This window comes from Metopolophium dirhodum, chromosome 7 (genome assembly GCF_019925205.1).
Source record: "Metopolophium dirhodum isolate CAU chromosome 7, ASM1992520v1, whole genome shotgun sequence".
NCBI lineage: Eukaryota > Metazoa > Arthropoda > Insecta > Hemiptera > Aphididae > Metopolophium > Metopolophium dirhodum.
In genome coordinates this window covers 21032269-21044780 of record NC_083566.1, presented here as the reverse complement: position 1 = coordinate 21044780, position 12512 = coordinate 21032269, and the positions used below count along the sequence as shown (strand labels likewise).

The 12512-nt window shown below is 26.2% G+C and overlaps 1 protein-coding gene across 1 annotated transcript; it reads left to right on the top strand.

The window, feature by feature from the left end:
* The first annotated feature begins 2244 nt into the window (after positions 1 to 2244).
* On the top strand, positions 2245 to 11632 carry LOC132948882 (plexin domain-containing protein 2). Its single transcript, XM_061019562.1, has 11 exons — positions 2245 to 2648; positions 4336 to 4524; positions 4983 to 5105; positions 5174 to 5271; positions 7506 to 7637; positions 7704 to 8106; positions 8274 to 8425; positions 8526 to 8706; positions 9035 to 9168; positions 9864 to 9977; positions 10036 to 11632. The coding sequence occupies exons 1-10, from the start codon at positions 2576 to 2578 to the stop codon at positions 9930 to 9932; spliced, it is 1554 nt and encodes a 517-aa protein (XP_060875545.1). The 5' UTR covers positions 2245 to 2575; the 3' UTR covers positions 9933 to 9977; positions 10036 to 11632.
* The last annotated feature ends 880 nt before the right edge of the window (positions 11633 to 12512 follow it).

The window sequence follows — 12512 nt, the reverse complement described above, 5'->3', positions numbered from 1 at the left end:
AATATACGGACTAGTTCATTTGGTTTCCAGAAGATAATTCAAAATATGAGATAATTTCAATTCATCCTAAGTACTTTAAGCAAACTATAAAAAAAGAATTTATCATACAACTCCGAAATCTAAAATCAATTTATGGAGAATTCATAGAGAATATTGAAGAAGGCCCGGTATGGTACAATATGTGGAAAGAAAAAAGGATAACATTATGGATTTTCTGAAGTTATTAGATGAAGCCACATTTCTACCTTCAATAAAAATATGACTACACTTCTGTCTACTACATGTAGCGTTGTAACTTTAAAGGTCTTTAAGGTTTGTAGGTATTACAATTTATAGGTAATATATTGTTTTATTTTTACTACTTTAACGCGCTAAGACTTACACACGCACGACATAGACAAAACGCATTTACGCAGTCTGAGTAGAACTTCTCAATTTTGGTTCTAGAGTAAAATAATACCTATTATAAAATTGAATTGTGACAATATTTCTGAGGGCATGTCGTTGCGTTTTTTACATTATACCCAATATAACGTTCATTATATCGTTTAAAAATAGTAAAAATTTCAACATTTTTAAAATACCTTTATCTTTTTAAAATTTAAATTTTTTTAAAAAACTCACCATCTTGCCCTACGAAATATTGTCATCTTTTAATTTTGTGATAGGCGTTTAAGCGTTTTTAATGTTTTTATTCTAACACCAAAATTGAGTGAGTTCTACTCAGACTGCGTAAACGCGTTTTGTCTATGTCGTACGTGTGTAAGACGGAGACAACACGTCATGCGGGTTTACACCCGTTTACAATTTATAAATAAACAACATGATTCTCAGACCAACCGGGTCGTCACACAGACACCACCATTCGATTATAATGTAGGTACTGTAACAGATGTATAATGAATAATGATGTAAATATCTTTTAATTAAATTACTTTTTAATTCAATACGGTTTGACCCATATTTTATAATAAATGTTTATTAAATAATAATAATAAATCTATTGCAGGTAGGTATTATCAAAAATAATAAAATAATTCAAGTGCATTTTCTTATTTATTTTGGTCTTAGGGCATTGACCGTGGGTAAAATAACTGCATAACAAATAAATTATTTTACGATCAGAAGAATCCATTTTAAACTGTTATTTTTAATTTTAGAGCGAATTGAGTGAAACTGATTGATAAAATTAGGTAATATAATATTATAATATATTTACGTTTTATAATAGGTCGATTATTGTTATTATTATTATTATAATTATTCACTCTTATGTTAAAAATTATAGAGTAAAATGGATTCTTCTGATGCTACACTCGCCGTTATTGTCTCTGTTTTACACACGTATAAGATGGCAAATCAAATATCAATACTACAGAAGGATTTTTACTAGATACTGTTTATTTATATTTTATAGTTATTATTAGAGCAAATTTAGATATTACTGAATTATTTATAAAGGAGAATAGGATTAACTGAGCAACGAGCGTAGAGTTTTTTCCGTGTTTTTATTTTAAAATGAGTTATAAATACTTAAATAATTCATTTTTAATTTCATACTAATCGTTTTAAAAAATAAAAATATGAAAAATACTAGTTCAGTAAATATTCTCCTCAGTCCTCGACAAATTTAATAACTAATATCTAAATTTGCTTTAACATTAATCCTACTATATAAATTATAAATAAACTGTGTATAGTAAGAATCCGGTACGTTGATTTGCCGTGTTACGCATGTGTAAAGTCAGAGACAATACATGCGGATACGGCCATACGGGTGTACCATCTTTGAACCCTAGTTATCTACTGTTAATCGTTATAAAATAGATGTTTCACGTGACGGTGACGCCATAAACATAAAATACAATAACAAACAATTGGCCAATAGTCACGGCCCATTTAAGTAGGTACTTCAAATTTCTACGAAACCAATTTAAACTTAATATTATATTTTCCTTCGACCATTTCAAATTATAGTGGGGGGGTATGGATATTTGGTTTGTTTTAACACGAAATTCAGTTTTAAATTAATTAAAAAGTGAAATTATCGTCGTTTTGTATGCAACAGTTTACGCAACAACTGCCGTAGCGCCGTCTAACAAAGTAACAAGTGCCAACTGCCCAATCCCAACTCCCAGACTCTCAAGTCTCAGTGCCCTCGGGCTCGGACCCCACAAATCACAATTTATGTTGCCTACAACGCACTCTAACAGCGATAGTGATTGTTCCTTATCTACTATCATCATTGACGTATAAATTGTACATAATATACCTATAGCATAATATAATATAATATTATTTAAGGTCTATTGGCTATAATATTAGTTGTAAATATTTGTTTCCAGCAGTTGCCAGTTGTTACTTGTTAGTTGTTACATTTAGCTACTCGTCTAGTCGTCGGTTGTTTTTGTTCGCTAATAATTAACTCGTTAGTTGTTTCACGTCTTAATTTTATACCGCACGTTTGATACTTTGATTCTGTTTAGTGATAACTATTAACGATGCGTTATTAAATATTTTTATTGTGTTTTCCATTTCACATTTTCAGAAGTGTCAAACAACTACAACAATAATTATGACGACTAAAAGTTTTTACTTGCGTTTATCTTTTGTTTTTCTTACAATATCCACAGTATCTCCTCATGAAGGTAATTTACATTTATATAAATATCTATTATCAATGACATACTTGACTTAGATTTTATTAATGATCTATTCAGTATGCACACATACAAATTTTACAACTTTGGTGTATCGGTGTTTGAATTCTATATTTCTGTATTTTATTGGTTCTTTATATTAAAACAATATTTCAGTGTATAATTTTTCTTATTTGACACTATTTTATTTAGAGGTCATGGTAATTATTAGTTACCTACTTTCATATTACACATTAATATTATATTCTTAAAACATCTCTATGCTTTATATTATTTTATTTCAACATAGGTAAACAAGTCAAATGAAAGTAGGACATTTCCCTTGCGTTAAAATCATTAGGTATATCATAGACATTTTAGATGAAATGTATTTTGTTGGGTACCTACTTTTATATTTAACTTATATCTAAAGACTACAGCCATAACTTGGTGTATCTAAATTATAGATGCATCAAATAAAAATTGATTTCTAATTGCAAAAAAAGAGTATTGTTTACATAAGATTATAAAATTATTTAAAAAATTAAAGATCATAATATATTTTAATATTTATGAATAGAAGTTAAAAGTTGCAATTGCCTATAGTTATAAATTATTTAGGTAATTAGTTTAATTTATACAAAGCATTAGATATCATAATTATGTTTTACTTATTGATAATAACTCAAAAACTAATACAATTTTTTTTATAGAAATAAGTATATAGGTATATCGTTTATATACTATTCTTGATTAATGAACATGTTTTAATTCAATCAGAATATATATATAAATGTCCTCCCATCCCAACGGTCTTTTCCCATTTGGATTTTTTTTTTTTACTCTGCGTCTTGTGATTCCTCCATGATTACCATATCATCTGCATAATCCAGCAGTCCTATGGACGATTCCTGGAACGTAACTTCTTCTTGCGATATAATATTCATCTCCCTTATTACTTTCTCTACCACTATATTGAATGAGATTGGTGACATAGCGTCCCCTTATCTCAGTCCTGATTTATGAATTATCTTCCATACCACAAAGCTATTTTTTCTCTCCTTTTCTTTAGAAGTTCCGACTGAATGTCATCTTTCCCAGGCGATTTATTGTTTTTTAATATATTTATCTGCGATTTTATTTCCTCCAAGGTTGGTTCTTCACAACCCTATTCTTCTCGGATTTCCTGATTAAAATTAAAGATTTTGTCCGGTTCAAGAACTTTCCAAAGTAATCAACCCATTTCTTTGCCAGCTTTTCGTTTGTAGTTATCAGGGGGCTATTGTTTATTCCTTATAAATCTTTCTTTCTTTTTGTACCCACCTCTGAGGAAATTTATTCACTTATAAGTATCCCTAGTTCTGTGCGCTTTATAGTCGAGTTCTGCCGACCCTAATATATTTTGAACGTAATTTCTCTTTTCATTGATGATTTCATGATTTTTAATTATACCAGTTAATAATAAAATAATATATATGATATGAAATTAATGAGAACAAATCTGCCTAGTTAATGCTTAGTAGATATGATATTCACATCAAATATTATTTTCATTACCTAGTGTTATTCATGTAAATATTTATATAAATTTGATTTTCATATTTTAATGTTTTTAAACATATTCTAAATATATAACATGTTTCTTAATTGTATTATTGTTGTTATTTAAATCATAACAATTTTTATTTTTTTGCAGACAATTTTTATAAAATTTCCCCACAAGATAAGACTTTTTTAGAAACCGATATAATTACATTTCCAAGTGTACGAATAAAAAGATTAGCTGAATCGAGTGTAACTAATACTAATACTACTACTCAACAAAAAAATATTTCTATTCAAGCAATCGTAGACAAAAACAATGGAACAAAACAAAAAAAACAAGGTAAGTACCTACAAATCAATACATTTAGGATCAGGTATTCAAATAAAAAAAATAATAAATTGTTGTATTTTTCATCACACGTTGGCTATTAATTATCGCAATAGAGTTGATGGTTTACTTTAATTAAAACCTTGTATAGAAATTAAGTTAGTTATTTTAGGGAATGGCAGTTCTATTGGTCTAGAACAGACATGCATGTCAAACATAAAGTATCCCAATCTAGGGATTGTATAATATATTGCTTCACTATTTTAAATTGTAATGCAAAATTTGAATTCGGCCATTCCCATTAAATGTAACTAAAGAATAAATGTATTTTATTCAATCAGTATAATTTTATTTTTAATATTGTTTTAATACAAGTTACTGTTAATAGGTAACTGATAATTTTTTTTTTTTAAAGTAATCAAAATCAAAATTTTGTATTGTCTACTAACTTAAGATTTTAATTTATTTAGAAACAAATACACTAAACACTTCACTTGTTATGAATGATACTGATAAGGTTTTTGGAAAGAATTTAACTTCAGTGACTCATGAACCTCCAATTCAGGCGAGTTCTGAAAATATAAGTTATATAGGTAAAGTAGTGTTATAGTTTAAAAAATTAATTTTACTTATTAAAATTAATATTTATTATTTTTTTTAGGAACACCCACGCCTATATCTCTGCCAGTTGATTTAGAATTTCCTTCAGCGATTACCAATGAAACACTTAAAAACCATAATATTACCAAATCAAAAAATGTAAGTTGGATTTTAAGTAATTAATTTAGTATTAATTGTACGATAAGAATGGGAGGAATGTCAGTAAATTAATGCAAGGATAAACTATTATATTCCATAAATTATTATAAACGGAGCTCATTTAATCAATTTAAAAATAAAATGTTTTAATTTATCACCATATTGGTGGTTACTTTTTAAATCAAAAATTTTTTTTTTTTTTATTATTTAAAATACATCTACAATCTAAACAGTTATTTGTACAATAATTAGATTTGATAAAGGAAAGAATATAAAATTAACGGCGAATAATAGGATTGGGAAGTTATCCATTGATAACACCTAGCACGTGGAAATCAAATTTTAGGAATTAATATTAGGTTATTTTATTTAATTATCTGATTAAATTGTAGTATATAATAAATATCTTATGTAGATAGGTAGTAAATAAACTATTTCCCCCCCCCCTCAAAAAAAAAAAAAAAAAACTAAAACAAATTGATACTTCACTTTTAATCTTAAATATTCATTACGAGGTCATATCTAAATCTATTATAATTATAAAAGTTTTTTTGCTTAGGTTCACAAAATATGATAAAATGATAATGTGCTTATCTGAAGATAAATGAATAGTTGTTATTTTAGTTAATTTTATTCAACATTGTCAACATTTTTATCATAAGTATGATTGATAAATTGAACAATTTTTGAAGAATATGCATATTTTAAAACAAATTAATTAGTACTTTTATTTTAAAATACACAGTTTTAGTTTTTATAAGTATAAGTATATTATTAGTATATATTTATGCATTTTTTTAAAAATATTTACACAATATTACGTACAAATTGTACTTATTTCTGTATTAAAGATATGAAATTATTGAAAAAAGCCACCAATTAATTACATCAATTACAAATAAAATAAAATTCATAAAACTAGAATATTTATTGAATGTTTAATTTTTAGAACCATATTATGTCAATTATTTATGTAAAAATAAATAGTTATAGAAATTTTAAACACAATTGATTGCTGATATTGAAGTCTATTGGTAATAACCTCTACATTATTTTAGAAGTTGATTTTTTTGGATAAATGATCATTGATAATTTTTTTGTAACAAGTCATAAAATATTATTATTATTATTATTCCTTAAAATTATTGTTGATTTATTAAAATAATATTTTAAGTCATAGAATATTAGACAACTTATATTATTTATAAATAACATTAATCACAATTTTGTATTCTTTAAATTGACAAACTATTAAACGATAATTACTTTCAACTTTCAAGGTAATATTCTGATTAAAGCTAAATATAATGTATATTGTTTATTGGGTTTACAATGATCTATATATATTATATAAAAAAACACCAATGATCAAAAGAATAATGCTCTAAAAGTTCCATAAAAATATAATATTTATTAATTTTTTTTCTCATAAGACTTATTTTCTTACTTGTAACTTACAAGTTTGAATTTTATAAGCAATACAGCAAATCAAGGTTTGAAATATTTTTTATATTTCACGATTTTCCATTGATTTAAATTTATAATGATATTACACCGCTGTTCCAAGTAAAGACAAGTAAAGCAACACTTTCAATACTCTGACTTTTACCAAATTCTGATTTTTCCTTTAATATATGACATTATGGCATAATAACCAATGTTATTTACTCTATTAAATTAATTTATAACACTAAATATTATTTTATCTAAATAGCGTGCACTTTGACCATACCTGTATAAATGATATTTAATATGTAATATTATAGTCAAATTTTAAATTATGTTTGATAATGAATAATTTCAATGTTCAACAATACAATGTGATTTGTAATATAAAATAAGTATTAAAATATTGATTGTGGTAACATGAGATATTTTGTAAAAGAAAAGTATTCGAAAGAAAATTGATAAGGGGTCAGCAATTCTTAAAAGTCTTCCTTCAGAGGTCCGGTCCGTTCATCTGGTTCATCAACAGTTTAAAAATATACATTAGCCGCGTCTGGCTTTAAATACAATATTATTATAATTTGGTCCATTAAATTGGAGGGGACTAAAAATTCGCAAATTTCTAGACAGGGTTTGTGGCCAGCATAAAAATATGTAATAAAAATAATTAAAATTATGCCACTATTACACATGTGTTAGACAGAGTCAATATTATAATGCGAGTACGGACTCTGATTTATTTTCCACCCTATTAACTCTCAAAAAAAATAATTTTATATGATTTTTAGGATTCTCATATATACTACAATAGTACAACAATTAACAATATCAAGGTATTTAATGATTATTGGGTTGATTTGAAGAACCATCCAGATGCAAATATCCATGATATGTTATCAGATTCTCATCGCAGAGCTGCAGTAAGTTAACAAAATAATTTTAAATAAATTAGTCGTATTTTTGTTAAATAAAATTTTTATTTTCAGACTATCAACTTGAAGTTTCAGTTCCCCTTCTATGGACATCTATTAAACTCTACTACAATTGCAACTGGAGGTTTTTTATATTTAGGAGAATACATTCATTCGTGGTTAGCAGCCACTCAATACATAGCGCCTTTAATGGCCAATTTTGATTTAAGTTCATCAAATTATTCAAACATTTATTACATGGAAAATGGTACTGCATTAACAGTTACTTGGCATAATGTCACTTTACAAGATAAACCTAAAGTTGGAGGATTCACTTTTCAAACAACTTTACATTCAAATGGAAATATTGTGTTTGCTTACAAAAATGTACCAACTAAAATCAAAGAAATTGATTCTACAAATCATCCAGTGAAAATTGGACTGTCTGATGCATATGTATTAGATAAAACAATATTTTGTTAGTACAATTTTAAATTATTTTTAACTCTGCAACTAATAATGATTCTAATAATCAAAAATTAAATTTCCCAATTTTTATAATTTTGAAGTACGACACCAAGTGCCCAACATGTAATTTCTGTAAAATAAGGTATTTAACATTTGTATTATTATTTTTATGTATAGTTGTCAGAAGAAAAACTATTTATGAATATCATAGAGTAACATTCCATGAAGATGAAGTAACAGATGGAACTGTTATAATTTTAACTGCATTGCCAACATGTCTAGAGAAGAAAAATTGTACTAGTTGTATTAAAAAAGACACAAATTTCCAAGTAATATATACAAAATAATAAGTCTAATTTATCTAATTGTATGATTAAATATATTATCTTTAAATTGTATAAGATAATTAAAATATTTGTTGTATTCTAGTGTTTCTGGTGCGACAACCGATGTTCATCAGGAGTTGATCGCAATCGTCAAGACTGGCACCAGAAAGATTGTGAGAAATTGAAGCTTGTTAATGAAGATATGTGTACATCTGGAGTGACCACTGTTACTCCTCCTGTTGTTGATAATTCTAGTGTTGAATCATCTGTTAAATCTGAATCTCGTAATTGACTATTATAATTATGTACTATATGATCAAACAGTGGCGTATTTAAGACTTCAATTCATAGAGTAAATCAACCTCCCCTAAAAAAAAAAAAATAATAGAACTAAGTACATTTTTATTTACAGTGAACACTCGTATTTGTAACATTGTATTTGTTGCAACTTGAGTATAAATTAAACTTAGTAACGCTTATAAGTTCAACAATCATAAAATATGATTTGGAAATATTTCTCTTAGGAGGCGATTGCCCTCCTCCCCCTAATACGCCACTGTGAACAAACTGTTTTATTCACCATTTACTTTAACTATACAATTTGATCTTTAGATACAAATTCTTCATCTTCTAGTACAAGTTTATTCTTCATTGCATTATGTGTTTCATTACTTTTAATGTCACTAGTCTGGATATTTTACGCTTATTTAAATCCACATACACGATCTGGGCAAATGCTAATAAGAGTAAGTATACCATTTTAAATTCTATTTTGCTCAATATAATCATTTGTAATAATATTTAAAAAAACTTTTGTTTTGCTTCTTAGTGGCAGTATTTATTAAAGATTTTCATTCACATAACTACATTAGGGTTAAGTTAAGTCATTGCTTCTGATATTTCTTTAAATGTGGGTGACAGAATTAGGTCATCTTGGAGGATGATGTTGATGAGGGCTTAGTTTGTTAAAGTAGCAGTTAGTTGGAAGCACTAGTTATAACTGAATAATGGTGATAGTGTTATTACTTATTATCATAGACCTTTTAATAATAGACTGGCCCTCTTCAGGGTTCCACCATTTCAAGATAGGTGGTGATTTTCGATTTCTGAGTTACTAAGATACAGTAAAAAAAAATATATATATATTTGTACTAAATGAGCTGCATCACTGCGCCATGTCTGCACGCGACTTTCGATGTGTTTAGTTTAGGATGGACCGCTCTATGGTTAATGGTTATTATACAAATTTTAATACCTTATTAAAAACATTAAATTAGTGAATAGTGATTAAATTTTACTAAACTTGAAATATTACTGCTTCATTATTTAAGAAATAAATTATTTCACATATTTTTAAAAATTATTGCAACTTTTTAAATGTAGTTAGGGGACTGGCTTCATCCACTGTTTATATTATAATTAAATATTGTTGTTTATTCAGTATCGACCAAATCAGTGGGGTTGGGGAAAAGGAGAAGCTCGCTATACAGCTGCTACCATCCATATGTAAAAAGAAACAAGTAATGACATCATCCAAATAACTGACAACAGAAAGGTATATTTAAAAATAATACAACTTATGAATTATATATTACATTTTTTTGCATTTACAGTGTTGGGAGTTTGGTGTTAAAGTTATAAATATGGAATATTAAATTGATAACAAAAAAAAAACATCCGTAACGGTGATTTTTGAAAATAACTAAGTTTTTAGTGAAAATATGAATCATAAGTATATATATATTATTTTGCATTATGCAGCTAATGTTATTTTCTTACTTCAATAAACTAACCTATTGTTACTTAAAACTTTTATTTTAAAATTTTTATAAATGTTATTCAATTTATTATATGTATGGGTCCTAAAATGGGAAGATAGATTTTTGGATTTAACGTAAACCATTATTTGTTCTGTATGGAACTTTGTAGTCATACATTTTATTAATGATTGCAAAAGTTTAACAATTTTGAAAAATAGTCACTCACATATCTCATTACTTTGAAAACTTTTTTCAGTGTCTTAGTATATATTGTATTATACATGAATCATTCAAATGGTATTCATAGAATATTTTTTACAAATTTTCTACGTATCTTGTTTCTATTATACGCTTTTTTTTATAACAAGTAACAACTAATTAAACATTTTCAAATTTGTATACGCTATTATAGTACCTAGTTAAAAAATAAAATTTTTTTACATACACTTGCCTATAAGTTATTTTTTTTTTTGAGAATAAAATAACAGTTGTTCAGTATACTACCACAAAATATCTCTATGATGAAGTATAATAAATAAATAGTAAATACCATACCATTTATTAATAATTCTCAACTCAGTATAATTTAATCCACTTAGTTATTATTTTAAATCTAATTTTAAAAACGCATTAACTTAATTTTTTCAAATAGCTATTATTCCTAAGACTTTGTTAAGGAAACTCAGCACTTTCATTACCTGGTATGATATGCATGTAACTAGGGTTCTTATTTGATACACCAATGTCAAACGTAGGTGACACGGTATTCTTTCTTTTCTTATATAATTTGTATACACTGGTTTATTTAAACCATTATGAAAATGTTCATGTTTTTTTATTTAAAACAATTATTATCTACTGATATGATTAGTTTATAAATTGTGTTATTTGAAACCACTTGATGCAACATGGTTTACCCAAGAAATCTCAGTTTTAACATTTCAGACAAATATAATTATAATGAACTAAAAGGCCTCCTGTTGCTTCACTTGTCCACTTTTAACTCAACTGTCATTTGTATAATTTTTAATAATAAAAACAAAAAATGATTGTATTGATATTATTTTTAGTTGCAATAAAAATAGTGTTATTCACTAAAAAAATAATTTCTTATATATTAGAGAGATGTAGCCTATTGAACAACGTCCTAAATATTTTTACGGATACATATTTTAATTGTTTTTGTTGTAATAGAACAATATGTAATATGATTATGCACGCGGCATAATTAGGGACGGGAAGCATAAGGATTTATTCTCTTTGGGGCTGAGTTTTTATATAAATTGTAATATTTTTATTGATAAAACAAACATTTATATCTTTATTATTGTATTCAATCGCCTCTCATTGAATAATTCTAATTACACCGCCGGGTTACGCACATTTTATATTGTACTTGTATGTTCCAATTTTTTTTATAACACAAGTAAAATATATTGAAATAGTGATATTCATTGTATTATGTTTAAATTAAGTTTATTGTTTTTTTCTACTGTTGATCTTATGAAATTACAAAATTTGTGACATTCTCCTTGTATTAAAATTTTTTTTATTGTTAAACATAATAACAAAATAGGTATTATATTTACATGATATAATATGATCAGATTTGGTATTAAACTCAACTTTTAATTTGTTTTTATGTTACTTTATCAGCCAAATGATTAATTTTTTAACCCTGTGTTTCATTATAATATGTTCTAAATGATCTTCTCATACACGATGAACAACTTAAACTATTTTAAGTAATGTTTCATTTGCTTAACTTTTAATTACATTTAGTTAAATATATTATTGTACTCTAATAATTTCTTATTTCTGTAATAATGAGCTTCATACATTTTAATGAGTTTTATATAAATAATTGTTAAAAAATAAATGTTCACTGGTATATTTCATAACCTAGTTTTGTCATTTTTATTTATTAAAATAAAATCTTTTATTTGCAATATTATATTTAGGTCTAGTCTCGGGAGAACAATATTTTGTGCTTTTACGGTCTAAAATTTGTTTAACCTTGTAATAGTATTATTTTATTGCACTGTCTCAATATCAGCATTTTATTAAGGGTCAGTAGTTGTGCAATTTCCTCGCATGAATTGACATGCACAGCTTCCCATCAGTCAGTTGTTTAGTCTATGCCTAGAGCAAGGTTGGCCAACCTGTGGCACATTTGATGTTATTGAATGGCACACTAGCGTAAAATTAAATATAATATGTTTTTCAGTATTAAATAAACCATACAATTTGTAAATATTGTATTATACAACAATTATTGTATCAATATAACATTAGGAAATAATTTTATGATCGCCGTGTTAATTTTTTAT

Bases quoted from the DNA above. Each gene is read 5' to 3' on its own strand.
- LOC132948882 (XM_061019562.1), top strand. From the start codon at position 2,576: ATGACGACTAAAAGTTTTTACTTGCGTTTATCTTTTGTTTTTCTTACA. The intron at 2,649-4,335 runs GTAATTTACATT...ATTTTTTTGCAG, and splicing joins CACAGTATCTCCTCATGAAG to ACAATTTTTATAAAATTTCC. The intron at 7,638-7,703 runs GTAAGTTAACAA...TTTTATTTTCAG, and splicing joins ATTCTCATCGCAGAGCTGCA to ACTATCAACTTGAAGTTTCA.